Genomic DNA, 17,369 nt, shown 5'->3' with positions numbered 1-17,369 from the left:
AGAAGAAAAAAAGGCACAGTGAGAAGCCACCGGAAAACACGATTGGCTCACGTTTGCAATCTCAAAGCCCTGATTGGCCCGTGTGAACGATCTTCAGGCATTGATAGGCCCATGTCAACAACCCCTCATCCCCGATAGGCCCATGTCAACAACCCGTCATCCCCGATAGGCCCATGTCAACAACCCCTCATCCCCCGATAGGCCCATGTCAACAACCCCTCATCCCCGATAGGCCCATGTCAACAACCCCTCATCCCCGATAGGCCCATGTCAACAACCCCTCATCCCCCGATAGGCCCATGTCAACAACCTCTCATCCCTGATAGGCCTATGTCAACAACCCCTCATCCCTGATAGGCCCACTAGCACATCCTCCAGCTCTCTGTTGAGCGGCCCTCGTGACTTGTGCTGGACCTCGGTGGAGCTGCTGTTGCGGAGGGAAAACATCCTCTTCATGGCCCCCACGTCCATCCTCTTCCTGAACGTCTCCGTGGTGAAGTAGTACGCCAGTGGGTCCAGCATGGCGTTGAGGCACGCCAACATCAGGCTGTAGCGGTACGCCGCCAGCAGGGGGCAGGGAACATCCGTCCTGTAGACGTAGAGGAACACCAGCATGCAGTGATAGGGCAGGAAACAGACGAGGAAGATGACCAGGCTGGTGGCGACCATCCTCCGGATCTTCCTGCTGTCCACCAGCTCAGTCTTGGCGGCGGCGGCGCTGCGCCCGATGGCCCTCAGAAGCCCCCAGGACGACGCCAGCATCACCGCCAACGGCAGGCCGAAGCCCACCGTCATCGTGGACGCCAGGGTGACCGGCTGCGTGGTGTAGACCGGGAGTCTCCCGAAGCAGCTTGTGTCGTTGGTCTCCTCGCCCTTCTCCCACCGCTGGGAGATGTAGGTGGGGAGGCTGGCTCCCACGGTGAGCACCCACACGCCCAGGCACACCAGCGGGGCCTTCTTCCGAGCCTCGCACACCCTGGGAGACATGGGGAAGGACACGGCCAGGCAGCGGTCCAGGCACATGCAGGCCAGGAGGAAGATGCTGCCGTACATGTTGGCCAGGAGCACCAGACCCACGCCGTCGCACAGCCACTGGGGGAGGAGGGCGAGGCCCAGGTGGTAGTACACCCTGACCGGGAGCGTGAGGACCAGGAGGAGGTCGGCCAGAGCCAGGTTGGTCATGTAGACGATGGTGTGCGAGCGCGACTTGCCGTGGCAGAAGAAGACAGCCAGGGCGGTGAGGTTGAGCACCAGACCCAAGAGGAAGACGGTGGAGTACACGCCCACGAAGAGAGGGTCGCCGCCCACGCTGCCGGTGAGGCAGGCCTGGGAGGTGTTGATGGACATGTCGATCTGGAGGGAGAGAGAGAGAGATGGAGAGAGAGAGAGAGAGAGAGAGAGAGAGAGAGAGATGGAGAGAGAGAAAGAGAGATGGAGAGAGAGGGAGAGAGAGAGAAGAAGGGGGGAGGGAGGGGGGGGAGAAAGAGAGAAATGTTGAGAGGCAGAGAAATGTTGAGAGCGAGAGTAAGAGCAAAAGACAGACACATTCGAAAACAAACAGAGAGAAAGAGGGACATAGAGTGAAAGAGAGGGAGAGAGGGGGGGGAGATTGAAGGATAAAGTGAGGGATAAGCAGAATGCAAAGAGGGATAGAGAGGTGGAGAGAAAGATATTCACACATCAGAAAAGCAAAAAAAGTATGAAGCTGTTAAGAAGTTTTCTGTGAACCGCTTTAACTGTTCATGGGAAATCTAAGACACCACTAAGACACAACGGTTTCCTGTGAAAACACCATCGACCACAGACGGCTTGGAACAGCAGAACTCAACTCTCTTTTTTACCCATCACCCACTAACCTGATGCTTCTTTCTCTGACACACACACACACAGATAAGCAGTCAGGTGACTGAGCGGTTAGGGAAGCGGGCTAGTAATCAGAAGGTTGCCAGATCGATTCCCCGCCGTGCCAAAATGACGTTGTAAGGCAGAGTTTCTGGGTACATGTACAGCTTGTGTCTCTGTAAGGTCAAGAGGTCATGCAGCAAGGCCCCCTCTGAGCAGAATATAGCATGCAGTCCAGACTGAGGGGAGACAGTGAGGAAAATCATGTACAAATAAGGCTTATGTGATTAACGACCACTTCACCTGCTGAACGTTCTAGTGTGTCAATACATTGACCACTGAAGACCCGGTAAGGAAGCAATTCTGTGCATTCTATAGTATTTAAACACGATTGAGAGACAGAGTTCTCACTCATGCCATCAGTTTGTCTTGAACTGATTGTTTGATCCGGGCCGCTCGACTAATAAACCCAAGTCAACTCCTTTCCTTTGTCATGACTCCTTCCGGCCTGTCTTCTCCAGAATTTACATCTTATCAGACGTTGTGTCCTTGGGCAAGGCACCCAGAGCGACTTACAGTAAGTACAGGGACATTCCCCCGAGGCAAGTAGGGTGAAGTGCCTTGCCCAAGGACACAACGTCATTTTTGGTTGGCATAGCCGGGAATCGAACTAGCCCGATTCCCTAACCGTTCAGCCACCTGACTCCTGCACATACACACACACATACACGTCACACACACACGTATGGTACAAAACACACACAAACTCATGCATATGTATATACACGTACACAATGTATTCACACATACAAACAAACCTATGCATACACACATACTCAAATATACATACTTACACACCCACACACATCTACAGCACACATACATAGACACACAAATATATGCATACATGCAAACACACACATGCATATAATCTAACTGATAAAAAATGTAACATTTAAGGAATATTAAGGAAAATGTAAAATGCATATGGTGTATTTTTCTTCAAGTGTTTAAGATTCCATATACCTTAAAATTACAGGCCAGACACAAATGAATGAGAATTCATGCAGATTGATCTAGAAAACATTCCAACATAATTTCCAGCGATTTAACGATTGGAACAATTCAAGCTTTGCTGAGGACAGAAAAGAGATCTGAAAGACATTTACCTGTTCTGGGCTGCAGAGTAGAGGATGGTTACGATCCTTATGATGGTCAGCACATCTCTGTTTGTGGCACGCTGATTGACTGGCTGGCTGGCCGGTTGTCTGTCTGGCGGGCTGGTTGGCTGTCTGGCTGATTGGCTGGTTGGTTGACTGGCTGATTGGCTGGCTGGCTGATTAGTTGGCTGGTTGGTTGGCTGGTTGGCTGGCTGGCTGGTTGACTGGCTGGCTGGTTGACTGACTGGCTGGCTGGCTGGTTGACTGGCTGATTGGCTGGCTGGCTGATTAGTTGGCTGGTTGGTTGGCTGGCTGGTTGACTGGCTGGTTGGCTGGTCTCTCACACAGCTCGTCTGTGTATCTGACGGTCTTCTCGGGTGTAAACTTGTCTCTCAGTTTTCACATCACTGTATCTGTTTGAAGCATCAGGAAATAGCAAACTGTGACATCTCTCTCTCTCTCTCACTCACTCTCTCTCTCTCTTTCTCTCTCGCACACACACACACTTTCTCACACAAACACACTCTCTCTCTCTCTCTCGCACACACACACACTCTCTCGCACACACACACTCTCTCTCTCGCACACGCACACTCTCTCTCTCGTACACATACACACTCTCCCTTCTCTTCCTGTTCTCTATATACTTCCTCAGAGCTGTCTGCAGTGATGCTGGACGACCTGTGTCCTTGTTCTGAGTCTCAGACTCACTTCTCTAATGCCCTCCTCCCTTCCTTCACCCCTCTGATGCCAGTGCCATCACTGGCTGTATTTATTTGAGTTTTATGGGATTCCCTTCAATGCCTCACTTGATCGAGAACACACACACACGCACACACACACACACACACACACACACACAGCCTCACTGGAAGTTCTCAGTTACAAAGGGACACAGTGAAGAAGAAATATAGGCCTTGCTTTACACTGCTTGTACGTGACCAGAAAGAGAAAAGGTAGTAGGCTGAGTTTATTCATTTAGTTTGCCTAGTCATAGCTGCAAATCCCTCTGACAGTCTAATTTCTGAATTAAAGAGTAAAAGTCTGTTTGCGTGTTAAGCGTTTTACTGAATATGTTACTCTTAGCAAACTGGATAAAACAGCAACGTAGCTATCGTGGGAATTGAATAGGTTGAAAGCAAACGTTTAGCTTTAATATACATATCGTTTTAAATGAAAGCTGTTGCATTTACATTAGTAATTATTGCACTATCTGTTTACAAATGTACTTTATATACCTTAATAGACTTCCGCATCTTAGTAGACCTCGTGGCGCAACGGTAGCGCGTCTGACTCCAGATCAGAAGGTTGCGTGTTCAAATCACGTCGGGGTCAGTCTTTTTGACCAACGGTTATAGTGTTTTTAACAACAGACTATTACACGCAGTTTGTGCAATATCTTAGTCATGACCAAACTAGAATCCAAACTTATCATTGAAAGATATAAAAACTCAAATAATTTAAAGGTAAAAAAATGAAAATTGCAGAGATAATTCATTTTCACATCTTTATTACAAAACATTTTGCGGGTGTTAAGAATAGATCTGGTAAAACATATAAACATACAATTTACAAAATGCAAAATATATCGGCTTATGATTATTACAATCAATGTGTTTGCATACAAGAGCAGCTGTCCATCATAAATACACCAGCCTACAGTCGACCACTTCTCAACAGGGTGACCATTCATTCCTCTTGAAACAGGAGTGTAGTACGGTCAGGTGGGGTTGCAGATCATGTCTTCCGTCAAGTGGTCATGGTCCATTGTGGTTGAGGCTATCACTGCAATGATAAGAAGCAATCAAAGGTTTGGGAAAAGAGATATCTCTCTCTTCTCTCTCTCTCTTTCTTTCCTTCCAGTCTCCTCTCCTCCACCTCCCTCCTCTCCCCTCCCTCTTTCCCTCGTTTCCTGCCAATCTTCTCTCCTTTCTTCCCCCTCTTCTTACCTAGCCCCCACATTCTTCAGTTCACCTTTACTACCCCCCTCCCCTCCACCTTCCCTCCCTTTCCCTCTCATTCCTCCCTCCCTTCCTCCTCCCCTCCCCTCCCCCTGTCCTTCACCTTCACTTCACCCTCTACTCTCCTATCCCTCCCTCCCTCCCCCTTCCTCCCTCCCTCCCTCCCTCCCCCTTCCTTCCCCTCCCCCCTTCCTCACCTCCCCCCTCCCTCCCTCCCCCTCCCTCCCTCCCTCCCTCCCCCTTCTTCACCTCCCCCTCCCTCCCTCCCCTTTCCTCCCTCCCTCCCTCCCCCTTCCTTCCCCTCCCCCTTCCTTCCCCTCCCCCTTCCTCACCTCCTTGCCGCCGCAGGTGCCGCAGAGGCAGCCAAACAGTCCGTTGACCATCTGGACGGCGCAGAGGATGAGCTCCAGGGAACCAGCCACCAGTAGCGTGGAGAACAAGCCCACGTTAAACTCCACCACGTTCTCCGGCTCCTTGCACCAGGCCCACGAGTCTCTGTCGCCCAGGTAACTCCCGTTACTGCAGGGGGGGGGGGGGGGAGACGGTGAGGAAGACGGGATTTCAGTTTTTTTGTTGATGGTTAGACATACAGGCAGACAAACAGGCAGACAAGCAATGAGACAGACAGACAGACAGGCAGTGAGACAGTCAGACAGACAGGCAGTGAGACAGTCAGACAGACAGTGAGACAGTCAGACAGACAGACAGACAGACAGGCAGTGAGACAGACAGACAGACAGGCAGTGAGACAGTCAGACAGACAGGCAGTGAGACAGTCAGACAAACAGACAGTGAGACAGGCAGACAGACAGGCTGACTGTCTCACTGCCTGTCTGTCTGACTGTCTCACTGCCTGTCTGTCTGTCTGTCTCACTGCCTGTCTGTCTGTCTGTCTGTCTGACTGTCTCACTGTCTGTCTGACTGTCTCACTGCCTGTGAGACAGGCAGACAGACAGGCGGTGAGACAGACGGTACATTCTCGTACTTGTTAGCGAAGGGGGTTCCCCATTTGGGGATGGGGTGGCCTGCATTGCTCCAGAGGCAGAGAGGACCATTGCTCAGACCGAGAGCTGCCACGGCCAGGTTGTACAGGGCCCCCGCCACACCCACCGCTGCGAAACCGATGGACAGGAACATCTATAGACGGGGAGGGACAGGGAGGGAGAGACAGGCAGGGAGGGGAGAGAGAGAGAGAGAGAGAGAGAGAGAGAGGAGGAGCAGGGCAGATGAGGAGGAGGAGAGAGAGAGATGAGAAGAGAGAGAAGAGAGGAGTAGAGAGAGAGAGAGAGAGAGAGAGAGAGAGAGAAGAGGAGAGAGAGAGAGGGGAGAGGCAGAAGAGAGAGACAGGGCAGGAGAGGGAGAGAGAGAGGCAGGGAGAGGGAGAGAGAGTCAGGCAGGGGAGAGGGAGAGAGAGAGAGACAGGGCAGGGAGAGGAGAGAGAGACAGGCAGGGAGAGGAGAGAGAGAGAGAGAGAGACAGGGGGGGAGAGGGAGAGAGAGAGACAGGCAGGGAGAGGGAGAGAGAGAGGCAGGGAGAGGGAGAGAGAGTCAGGCAGGAGAGGGAGAGAGAGACAGGCAGGGAGAGGGAGAGAGAGACAGGCAGGGAGAGGGAGAGAGGGAGAGAGACAGGCAGGGAGAGGGAGAGAGAGAGACAGGCAGGGAGAGGGAGAGAGAGAGACAGGCAGGGAGAGGGAGAGAGAGAGAGACAGGCAGGGAGAGGGAGAGAGAGAGACAGGCAGGGAGAGGGAGAGAGAGAGACAGGCAGGAGAGGGGGAGAGAGAGAGAGACAGGCAGGGAGAGGGAGAGAGAGAGACAGGATCACATTGAAGATTTAAGGGTTAGGGTTTAACAGTTGGAATCATCACACGAATGAGGACGTAACGAAATACTATCCCAGCTGAACACTGGGGATTTCACATCCAATGTCTCCGTGTGTAATTTAGGAAACGCCCAAGTGATCTTGTTCATAAATGACACTATTTTCACCAACAGGGGGCGCTCAAGTAAAATAACTGTCTGTTTCCTCGACCATCTGTCACCGTATCTGAGGTAACAAACAGCCCAGGGCCAAGCCTCCTCATTCACTCCCTGCGCCTCAGGGATTCAGAATTCACGTATTCGAATCTTAACTAACTCACTGCTGGAAGTGACTGACCCAGGACCAGGGAAACACCTCTCCATGTGACTCACAATCACTCCCACCTGATCCCCAGGCCAGCTCTGCTAGTCTGAGATGAGTTCCCAGTCCCCCCAGCCCTCATGGTGGGGGTAGTTCCCATAATCAGCACATTTTACAGAATCGAAATCTGAATCTGTTACACTTGAATCATTTGAGTCATTTGCTACTTTTAATGTCTTGTAAGGTGTCCTTGAGTGCTGAGAAAGGAGCCTTAAATAAAATGTATTATTATTATTATTTGATGTAAGGTCTTGTATAACAGTGTGAGGTGGGGGTAATGGGATGTGAGGTCTTATATAACAGTGTGAGGTCGGGTTCTTCTGAGGAGGGACTCACCCCCACAGCGGGTTGGCACAGCAACCCTGACTGCTGGTCAGGTGGATGTGGATGGCAGGCACCAGGATCTGCAGAGAGGGGGGAGGGAGGGGGAAGGGAGGGGGATGGAGGGAGGAGTGAGGTTGAGGGAGCAGTAAAAAAGAAACAGGTTGGAGAGAGATAGAGAGGGAGGGAGAGAGAGAGAGAGAGAGAGAGAGAGAGAGAGAGAGAGAGAGAGAGAGAGGAGAGAGAGAGAGAGAGAGAGAGAGAGAGAGAGGGAGGGAGGGGAGGGGAGAGAGGCAGGGAGGGAGGGAGGGAGGGAGGGAAGGGAGGGAGGGAGGGAGGGAGGGAGGGAGGGAGGGAGGGAGGGAGGGAGGGAGGGAGGGCGGGAGGGAGGGAGGGAGGGAGGGAGGGGAGGGAGGGAGGGAGGGAGGGGAGGGGAAGGGGGTCTGTTTAATATCAGACAGCAGAGGACCACCAACAGCTTTTGACAATTGTGTTGGACCAACCAACTCTACAGGACCAACCAACTCTACATGAAACAGAACACAAACATGACAGGACTTGAATGTTGGAAACTAACACAAAACATGAAAGGTCATAACAGAATGAAACAGAGGAGAGCAGAGCAGAGCAGAACAGAGCAGAGTAGTGACTAGAGTAGAGCAGAGCAGAGCAGAGCAGAGTAGAGTAGAGCAGAGCAGAGTAGAGCAGAGTAGAACAGAGTAGAGCAGAGCAGAGTAGAGCAGAGTAGAGCAGAGTAGAGGACTACAGTAGAGCAGAGTAGAGGACTACAGTAGAGCAGAGCAGAGGAGAGCAGAGGAGTAGAGTAGAGCAGTAGAGTAGAGCAGTAGAGTAGAGCCAAGTACAACAGAACGAAGCACAACGAAACAGGAGAGGAGAAGCCAAAACTCACCATGATCCCTCCTCCGATGAGCCCCCCCATGTACTTGACCTCCTCGGTGAGACGCGCCTCGTCGCCGTCCAGCTTGGCGTACTCTGTGCTCCACCCGGGGAAGAACAGCATGATGTTACACACCACCGACACCAGCGCCATTACGTACAGAGGCACGGCGATCACCTTGGAGCACTTCCCCGTACACATGGTTTATGTCTGACTGGCCGCACCGCAACGGAAACACAAACAGGAAACTGGAACCGGGAAAGGTAAACAGAATTCGGGTGGAGGTTGGAGGAGGTGATGAGGGTATTCTCTCTCCTGGTGCCTGGTTCTGTCTGAGTGGGTGGAGGTGGAGGATTTGACGATTGTTTAAATATCCAGCTGGGGGGGTTGTGGAGGAGGGGCTTGGTGACAGGGTAGATTTCACACCCCTCAGGGCGAGGCCTCTGTATCAGGACCATGTGATGTGGCCGGGGCCGTAAAAGAAGGCTGGCCCCTCGCACGCTCCAAACAGCCTCTCCTCAAAACACCCAACGACCAAAGTGGCGTCTTTGAGACGCGGTGCGGTGGCACACGCTTGTTAGGTGTCAGGTGGCTGAGCGGTTAGGGAATTGGGCTAGTAATCCGAAGGTTGCTGGTTCGATTCCCGGCTGTGCAAAATGACGTTGTGTCCTTGGCAAGGCACTTCACCCTACTTGCTCAGGAAGAATGTCCCTGTACTTACTGTAAGTCGCTCTGGATAAAGCGTCTGCTAAATGACTAAATGTAAATTAAGTTGTTGGATTGGGTTTGGTTCTTTTTTCGAGGGGGCCCTCTTTCGGCTCCTCGTCCTTATCGTGATCGCACCGAGCAGGATAGGACTCTGGACCAGGCAGGGAGCCGCTGCCTGTGTTTGCTAACAGCACATGACCAGGGCCCTCGCTAAGTGCTATCTCTCATACTGATCTGTTATTATTAGTTCAGTTCATATGTTCAGAGATCAGTGATTGTCAGTCCTTTACCCCACCCTAAACCAAAATCTATCCCAGTAAGCTGCAGTGTAATGAACCTGTCATATCAGATCACCAAGGAAACTGATAAGTGACAATCTGTTCCAATACAGGGCAAGGGCTGATTGGGTGTTCCCTCTGTGTGTGTATGTGTGTGTGTGTGTCTGTGTGTGTGTGGGGGGGTGGGTGGATTTGTGCATGTGTGTTTGTGGGGGAGTGGGCGTGTGTGTGTCTGTCCTTGACAGGTGTTGTACTCTCTGGACTCTCAATACTCCCTTCATCACCTCATCCCTTCATATTCCTCCCTCCCTCCCTCACTCTCTCTCTCTCTCTCTCTCTCTCCCTCTCTCCCTCTCTCTCTCTCTCTCTCTCTCTCTCCCTCTCCCTCTCCCTCCCTCTCTCTCTCTCTCTCTCTCTCTCTCTCCCTCCCTTCAAACATTCCTCCCTCCTCCCTCCCAGCAGCTTTGGTAGGCACTTTAACTAACCGATACTGGACGCTATCAGTCAAACATGCACACACACACACACAAGGACACCATAAAACCGCAAAGTGGGGATCAGGCCGGCCTTTCACCAGAGGTTCAATAAGGAGCCATAAACATCAGTTTTCCATGACGGATGCACTTGTAAGAACAGAGAGAATCTTATCTCTGGAAAATGATCATATACAACATTGTGTTGGTGGTTACTAGATGATTTATGGACGATGCTTCAATTGTCGTCACAGTTATTAATAGTTATACATGCTCTTTGACCAACCAGAGGTATATTACCTAACAAGGGATGGTGAAAGACTGCTTATGAAGTGCAAATACATAGAAAATATTGATTCTATTTGAGTGTTTTTGTCACTGGTTTCAATTGATCAGGAAGGTTCCTGGGACTGCTCAGAGCTGTGGTGTTTTGCAGGTGGGCTGTAGCTAGGATGTCACTATACAGCAGGAGCAATCTGCAGGGACTCCCTGTCAACACTGATAACCTCTCACAGAAAATCCCTCAGATAAACAGGGCATTGACTCCGAAGAGAGAGAGACAGGGCGATAGAGGTGGGAGAGGGAGAGAAACAGGTATGTACTTTATACGTTTAATGTTCAACTCCATGTTTGCTCAACGTTCCTCCTCCTCTCCTCATCATCGTCATTTTGTGGTTGCTTTACCAATATTTACATTTAGTCATTTAGCAGACGCTCTTATCCAGACCAACTTACAGTAAGTACAGGGACATTCCCCCCGAGGCAAGTAGGGTGAAGTGCCTTGCCCAAGGACACAACGTCATTTGGCACAGTCGGAATCGAACTGGCAACCCTTCCGATTACTAGCCCGATTCCCTAACCACTCAGCCACCTGAAATAGAGAGATAGAGGCTCTCTTAGCTCGGGTCAAAGTTCACATACCTGGGATTATTACGCAATACCAGAAGTGACCCGTGGAGACTGAGCCTCTGGTCAAGTTCTTTATTCAAACACATCAGTGTATACAAAAACGTCTCAATAAAGTTAATTTAGCTCGACTTTACGAATTTAGGGAATCGGGCTAGTGATCTGAAGGTTGGCAGTTCGATTCCCAGCTGTGCCAAATGACGTTGTGTCCTTGGGCAAGGCACTTCACCCTACTTGCCTCGGGGGAATGTCCCTGTACTTACTGTAAGTCGCTCTGGATAAGAGCATCTGCTAAATGACTAAATGTAAATGTGTCAAACCTTCTATGGCTTATTATCTGTACGCTCTGTTTAGTTTATACAAGTGTGTACGTAAACAATGTTTCCATACATGAATAATACAGAAATAGTATCACTGTTAGTAACTGAAGTTTATTGCATCCCTGACGTTGACTGAAAATACCGGTGGATAGTTTACTGCTGTCAGAAGAAATAACATTTAGACAGGGATGTCTATAAACCTTTTATTGACACATCTCACCACGTACATTAACTACCACCCTGTACCTGGCACACACCCACATTTACACACACCCACACACACACTGACACACAGCTTCTGTAGTGTGTGATGTTAAACCATTGATTGATGAAGTGTCTCTCAGTGTATTATCTCACGGCATCACAGGGTGGCATCATGGGTGACATCACGGGTGACATCATTGGTGACATCGAGGGTGGCATCACGGGTGACATCACGTTTTTTTTTTTTACATTTTTAGTCATTTAGCAGACGCTCTTATCCAGAGCGACTTACAGTAAGTACAGGGACATTCCCCCCCGAAGCAAGTAGGGTGAAGTGCCTTGCCCAAGGACACAACGTCAATTGACACGGCCGGGAATCGAACTCGCAACCTTCAGATTACTAGCCTGACTCCCTCACCGCTCAGCCATCTGACTCCCTAACATAACAGCTGTCTTAATGAACAGTTGTTAGACTGACATTCTGATCATGATGTTTCCATTCCATCTATTCAATAGATCCTCTTATGGCCTGTTAACATACTCAGATAACACCCACAGCTGTGGCCAGGATGCCCCTCCATAGTCCACATGAAACCTTGGCATGGGATATCAGGGAGTTAGTTGGCTGAGTGGTGAGGGAGTCGGGCTAGTAATCCGAAGGTTGCCAGTTCGATTCTCGGTCATGCCAACTGACGTTGTGTCCTTGGGCAAGGCACTTCACCCTACTTGCCTCGGGGGAATGTCCCTGTACTTACTGTAAGTCGCTCTGGATAAGAGCGTCTGCTAAATGACTAAATGTAAAAATGTAAATGGATATAATAAAGTATGGGCCAGGATGAATTCAGTTTCTGTGTATGCTGAACGGAAGCCCGTGTCCAGGGATGATGACATCAGAGGTGCGTAGCGCCTCTTGTCGGTTGGCCTCCTGCACTGTCACGTTCTCGCTCAGCTCCCGCCAGCTTTCCTCATCAGCGCAGCGCTCAAACAGGTCCCCGGCAACGAGGACCGCGCCCAAGGAGGTTCCGCTCACCAGCACGCTGACGTCCCGTCCCGTGTGACCTGGTGTAGGCACTAGCGACACCTAGTGGAGGAGACAGAACATCGCCTTCAATGGATTGAACGGTTGGAGGGAAGACCGTAGCTAGTTGATCATCGGTTGGCAGGTTGAAAAACATATTTAGGAAAAAAGCTTTTAAGAAAATTTTTTCGACAGGTTGAAAACATTTACTTAGAAAACAGCTCAGATTTTTCACAGGTTGAAAGAAATATTATCTTTTTAAACAGTTAAAGAGTATCTGTACTTATACTTGAGTGACGGATGTGTGTAGGCTACTTGTGCCATCTAGAACTTACATACTCATCTACTGGGTAGCGCTGTCCCTCCGCCAACTGGTTGGGGAGATACGTGTCACCCTGGCTGATATCACACCCAACAACCACCAACGCCCCTGGAAACAATCCCAGGTTTCCTATATGGTCCGAGTGCCCGTGGGTGCCCACAACTACATCGATGTCTCCCGGCTCGAACCCCTTCTCTTTGAGGCGTGCAAGGAGAAATTCCCGGTCCCATGGTCCTCCGGTGTCTACCAGGACCGTCTTCGGTCCGGTTAGAAGCGTTATAGTCCCGTCAGCTCGGAAAGACCCATCCGGTTGCGACACACAATAGCCCACTTTAAGGACAGAGATAGAGTACGGGTTCCCCGCTATGTCAAGATCTGTTTCCGACAACTCGTTTAATGTTATATTGCCACGGGAGCCACTTGGTTTCATTGCAATCTTTGTCATACAAAAATATGTAGGCTACGTTACTTTTGTATTTGAGTTTCAGCTAACTAGCTACGTAGTTAGCTAACTCACGTTGTTGTTCAGTACCACCGGTGTCCCGGAACTTCATGCATAACCGGTGTTTGTATTCTGTCGGGGGAAACATTTATTATGCACACACAACTCCAACGTCACACGTCACATCTTCACAATGGCGAACCCAGAGATGGAGTCTGTAAGAACTAGTATTTTTGACCCAGTAAAGGGTCTCCTTCTCGATTACTTAATGCCCGAATCATGCTACGACGAGTTTTTCCTTGATTTTAATTTTCTGGATGGTGAGTGACATTCGTTTTTTCATTGGCAATATTAAGAATCTAACCTTAGCGATAGAGGAATGGCAGTAGGGCTTGCGCAGTCTAACTTATCTCATCATTTGAAAGGTTAACCGAAGATTGCCAGACGTTGGGAAACATTCTACGTGTCATTACAGTTGTAAAACAATCCAACTTTAGCTAACAGCTGACCTCTGTAATGTTGCGAAATGTATTGGGCTATGTGTTGCACAGGTGATCACATAAATCATATCAAAGCCACCAAGTATAGACAGTGAATGACCAGTGTTCTCATTGTTGCGTTGGTTACATTTCATTCAGAGTTTTAGCGGAAGTACATTTTTTGACAGTTCTCGTGGGGCGGGGCTAGACACAGGGCAACGTTTGATTGGACCTTTTTCGTTCCCGATGTTGTCCTAGTGAGTAATATGCAATACTCATGAACACTGTACATTTTAAAATCACGTGACTGTTGTTTAGTGACTGGCTGTTGTTGTTTTTCTGCAGTGCCATGTCTGAAGATTGTCCTGAGCAAAGGCCTTGGGATTGGGATCATACTGGGGTCTGTGATGGGTGAGAAGCTCTCAGCCTTTTCCCTCTGTTTCATACCTTCTTTTGGAGCACTTCTGCTCTTTGGGTTTCTGTTCTCTCTCGTTTCTTATTCCTCACTCTCTTTCTAATCATCCCCTCTCGCTTTCCCTCTCTCTTTCTCTCATTAACTGTCCTATCTCTCCACCTCTGTCTCTCTCTCTCTCTAATAGTATTTCATGTTCTGTTTTGTCTGCCTTTCTCTCTTTGCTTCTTGCTCACAGGTTGTTCATCACAAATGGTTACTCATCCTTGGTTATGAAGGAAAGCTTATATCTCTTCCCTCCCTCCCTCCCTCCCTCGCTCCCTCCCTCAGTGAAGTTGCCTCAGATCCTGAAGCTGATGGGGGCTAAGAGTGCTGAGGGTCTGAGCTTCCAGACTGTTCTGCTGGAGCTTCTGGCTATCACCGGCACCATGGCCTACAGCATCGCCAACAACTTCCCCTTCAGGTACACACACACACACACACACTCATTTATATGTACAATCACAAACACACACATGCGCGCGCGCACACACACCTTTCCCTCAGGGACTTTCAAGCAGAAATAAAAGATGACAGTGTGTATGTGTGTGCCTGTGTGTGTGTGTGTGTTCTCCTCCAGTGCCTGGGGCGAGGCTCTCTTCCTCATGCTGCAGACGGTGATGATCGGCTTCCTCATCCAGCACTACGGCGGCAACTCGCTCCGAGGGGCGCTCTTCCTGATCGTCTACTTTGGCCTGCTGTTCCTCGCGCTCTCCCCCGTCACGCCCGCGTCCGTGGTCACCGCCATGCAGGCCTCCAACATGCCCGCCATCGTCGTCGGCCGGGTAAGCTGTCTGGGCTGGTTCTGACTGGTTATAACTGGTGTCAGCCAGTTATGGTCGCTTATTTCTGGTTACAACTGAATCTTTGTGGTTCCAGCTGATCCAGGCGGTTACTAACTTCCGTAACGGACACACAGGGCAGCTGTCGGCCATCTCTATCTTCATGCTGTTCGCTGGCTCCCTCGCTCGCATCTTCACCACCATCCAGGTAAGGACCTGTGTGGTTGTGTGTGTGTTTATGTGTGTGGCTGTGTGTGTGTGTTTGCTCGTGTGTGTGTGTGTGTTTGCTCGTGTGTGTGTGTCTGTGTGTGTGTGTGTGTGTGTGTGTTTTTGGAAGAAAAAAAACAACCTCCCCAGTCCTTTAACTCCTTTATTTCCTTCAAAACAGGAAACGGGAGACTCGCTGATGGCCGTCACCTACATCATATCCTCTTCCTGTAACGGCATCATCGCGGCCCAGGTGCTGTACTACTGGAACAGCGTCCCAGGACAGAAGAAGAAGAAGGATTAGGCAGGCCAGGTGGACGTTCACACCTAGGGCACATCTCCACAGACTTCCTGTCTCCTAAACAACTAGTACACAACTCACCAGGACCAGTGTGCGGTTTAGGATTACAAGTAGTGTGTACGGTTGAAGTTGTGTACTAGGTATGGAGTTGGATGCTGTTTGAGATTTGCATAGGCACACACACAGACACACACACACAGAAACGCACAGACACACACAGACACACACACACAGACACACACACACACACACACAGACACACACACACATACACACACACACACACACACAGACACACACACACAGACACACACGGAGACACACACACACAGACACACATACACAGACACACACACAGACACACACACACGGAGACACACACACACAGACACACACACACACAGACACACACACACACAGACACACACACACAGACAGACACACAGACACACACACACGGAGACACACCAGTTCAGGCACTCTGCACTTCACCCCTCACAATGGGGTCCGGGGCCCAACTCAAAATTCTACTTGTGCTCCAGCCGAGACATCAGTTCCCTTTCACTGAAGTTTCCTCCATAACTCATTCAAATCAACAGAGAAACACCAGGGGAGCCATTCCAGGCTGGGTTGACAAGCATAATACCACATAGCTCTCGCTAGAAGACCTCTGGTTAATCAGACCCATATTTACATTGTATGTTCCAGATATATGCCCCTCTGGTAGCATCTATCTCCTGTCAGACATCGCCACTTCAGGCTACACAGGAAGTGCCCTCGTTTTGGACACGGTTTCTTAGCTCAGGGAAGACAAGGTGGGCGGGGGGGGGGGGGGTTGGTCAGATCGTTGTGTGATTCAGAACACTGAACATGTGAAATACTGTATAATGTCTATAATCTCATTCCATTCGACTTGGGTTCTGTCCGAGGAGAAGTCTCGTTTAGGTCCAGCTGTGTGAGTTCAGGAGTGTAAACATTCTAGAACACAAATAATGAGTGCACGCATTCTAGAACACACAGTAAATAGCACGTACATTCTATTAACAAAGAAATAACGGAATCAACTAGAATTTGGGGGATAAAGCTATTCGTACTGTGACGTTGTTTGTCCTGGGGATTGGAGTTGACCTTCCCAGGTCACGGAAACTTCCAGGTCTCGTCATGATGGCTGTCAGGAAGCTGCTCTGAAACCAACGGTTTTGTATTCCAAAAACAAATGCAGTTGCACGTTCAAAAGCTCTGTATTTGTCCCTCTGTCAGTCTGTCAGCAAATGCTGTTATTGTGAGGTGATGAATCCGATACTGTAATGATTTAAAAAGTCCAAGATGCAAAGTTAGAATAATTGTTTGTTCGCTAAATAAAAAAAATGGGAGCAGAAAATATCTCTTTAATTCCAGGTGATGTGTGTTTTAGCTGATGGACCGGTTTCCTGTTGGATATTACCTGTCCATGTTATTATAAAGGTTATTAAAAGCTTTGGGAGTGAATTTGATCCTAGAACTGTTGATTTCTCAGTGTGGACATGACTAAATAAACGTGGTTATGTTCGACCAGTTTTCATGAGTTCACCTCTGGTAGTCGCTCTCAATGGCGTTTTGAAGAACGAATGAATCAACTATAAACCAAATATATACGTTTTTCACTTAGCAGACGTTCTCATCCAGAGACATACAGTATAGACACTGATTGTGTGTGTGTATGTGCCAGTCTTATATTCAGAGTAAAAGTTTGGGTGTGATTCATTGTAAAGCCATACAGGTGGAGACAAATCTCCACCCACCCTGAGCCTGGGTTCCCCCCATCCTGAGCCTGGGTTCCCCCCATCCTGAGCCTGGGTTCCCCCCATCCTGAGCCTGGGTTCCCCCCACCCTGAGCCTGGGTTCCCCCCATCCTGAGACTGGGATCCCCCCATCCTGAGCCTGGGTTCCCCCCACCCTGAGCCTGGGTTCCACCCATCCTGAGCCTGGGTTCCCCCCACCCTGAGCCTGGGTTCCCCCCATCCTGAGCCTAGGTTCCACCCATCCTGAGCCTGGGTTCCCCCCACCCTGAGCCTGGGTTCCACCCATCCTGAGCCTAGGTTCCACCCATCCTGAGCCTGGGTTTCGTCTCACACGTTC

At 49.8% G+C, this 17,369-nt stretch overlaps 4 protein-coding genes and 1 non-coding gene across 5 annotated transcripts; 2 read left to right on the top strand and 3 right to left on the bottom strand.

Moving 5' to 3' along the window:
* Positions 1 to 333: 333 nt before the first annotated feature.
* On the bottom strand, positions 334 to 3,135 carry si:dkey-3k24.8 (lysophosphatidic acid receptor 6). Its single transcript, XM_067261994.1, has 2 exons — positions 3,012 to 3,135; positions 334 to 1,353 (listed from the first exon to the last, which is right to left on the bottom strand). The coding sequence occupies exon 2, from the start codon at positions 1,345 to 1,347 to the stop codon at positions 334 to 336; it is 1,014 nt and encodes a 337-aa protein (XP_067118095.1). The 5' UTR covers positions 1,348 to 1,353; positions 3,012 to 3,135.
* Positions 3,136 to 4,265: 1,130 nt separating this feature from the next.
* trnaw-cca (transfer RNA tryptophan (anticodon CCA)) lies at positions 4,266 to 4,337 on the top strand. Its single transcript has one exon. It is a non-coding gene; the product is annotated as a tRNA-Trp (tRNA).
* Positions 4,338 to 4,495: 158 nt separating this feature from the next.
* On the bottom strand, positions 4,496 to 8,685 carry tm4sf21b (transmembrane 4 L six family member 21b). The gene is made up of 6 exons (XM_067261573.1): positions 8,373 to 8,685; positions 7,484 to 7,545; positions 7,134 to 7,137; positions 5,949 to 6,100; positions 5,296 to 5,482; positions 4,496 to 4,787 (listed from the first exon to the last, which is right to left on the bottom strand). The coding sequence occupies exons 1-6, from the start codon at positions 8,559 to 8,561 to the stop codon at positions 4,785 to 4,787; spliced, it is 597 nt and encodes a 198-aa protein (XP_067117674.1). The 5' UTR covers positions 8,562 to 8,685; the 3' UTR covers positions 4,496 to 4,784.
* Positions 8,686 to 11,986: 3,301 nt separating this feature from the next.
* Positions 11,987 to 13,116, bottom strand: mblac1 (metallo-beta-lactamase domain containing 1). Its single transcript, XM_067261827.1, has 2 exons — positions 12,603 to 13,116; positions 11,987 to 12,330 (listed from the first exon to the last, which is right to left on the bottom strand). Exons 1-2 carry the CDS (start codon positions 13,032 to 13,034, stop codon positions 12,091 to 12,093), a joined length of 672 nt encoding a protein of 223 aa, XP_067117928.1. The 5' UTR covers positions 13,035 to 13,116; the 3' UTR covers positions 11,987 to 12,090.
* Positions 13,117 to 13,224: 108 nt separating this feature from the next.
* Positions 13,225 to 16,815, top strand: mpdu1b (mannose-P-dolichol utilization defect 1b). Its single transcript, XM_067261540.1, has 6 exons — positions 13,225 to 13,351; positions 13,856 to 13,921; positions 14,253 to 14,385; positions 14,542 to 14,746; positions 14,841 to 14,951; positions 15,132 to 16,815. Exons 1-6 carry the CDS (start codon positions 13,225 to 13,227, stop codon positions 15,252 to 15,254), a joined length of 765 nt encoding a protein of 254 aa, XP_067117641.1. The 3' UTR covers positions 15,255 to 16,815.
* The last annotated feature ends 554 nt before the right edge of the window (positions 16,816 to 17,369 follow it).

Source organism: Osmerus mordax, chromosome 23 (genome assembly GCF_038355195.1).
Source record: "Osmerus mordax isolate fOsmMor3 chromosome 23, fOsmMor3.pri, whole genome shotgun sequence".
In the NCBI taxonomy this organism is placed as follows: domain Eukaryota; kingdom Metazoa; phylum Chordata; class Actinopteri; order Osmeriformes; family Osmeridae; genus Osmerus; species Osmerus mordax.
Note: the sequence above shows the minus strand (reverse complement) of the source record. Positions and strands in the feature narration are given on the sequence as shown.

What these genes read in the sequence shown, in the direction of transcription:
- mpdu1b (XM_067261540.1), top strand. Translation starts at nt 13,225, where the DNA reads ATGGCGAACCCAGAGATGGAGTCTGTAAGAACTAGTATTTTTGACCCA. An exon ending in CATACTGGGGTCTGTGATGG is followed by an intron (nt 13,922 to 14,252) that starts GTGAGAAGCTCT and finishes TCCCTCCCTCAG; the next exon opens with TGAAGTTGCCTCAGATCCTG. An exon ending in GCATCTTCACCACCATCCAG is followed by an intron (nt 14,952 to 15,131) that starts GTAAGGACCTGT and finishes CCTTCAAAACAG; the next exon opens with GAAACGGGAGACTCGCTGAT.
- tm4sf21b (XM_067261573.1), bottom strand. Translation starts at nt 8,561, where the DNA reads ATGTGTACGGGGAAGTGCTCCAAGGTGATCGCCGTGCCTCTGTACGTA. An exon ending in TCATCGGAGGAGGGATCATG is followed by an intron (nt 7,546 to 8,372) that starts GTGAGTTTTGGC and finishes CCCTCTCTGCAG; the next exon opens with ATCCTGGTGCCTGCCATCCA. An exon ending in GGAACCCCCTTCGCTAACAA is followed by an intron (nt 5,483 to 5,948) that starts GTACGAGAATGT and finishes CCCCCCCTGCAG; the next exon opens with TAACGGGAGTTACCTGGGCG.
- si:dkey-3k24.8 (XM_067261994.1), bottom strand. Translation starts at nt 1,347, where the DNA reads ATGTCCATCAACACCTCCCAGGCCTGCCTCACCGGCAGCGTGGGCGGC.
- mblac1 (XM_067261827.1), bottom strand. Translation starts at nt 13,034, where the DNA reads ATGACAAAGATTGCAATGAAACCAAGTGGCTCCCGTGGCAATATAACA. An exon ending in GCTACCCAGTAGATGAGTAT is followed by an intron (nt 12,331 to 12,602) that starts GTAAGTTCTAGA and finishes CTCCTCCACTAG; the next exon opens with GTGTCGCTAGTGCCTACACC.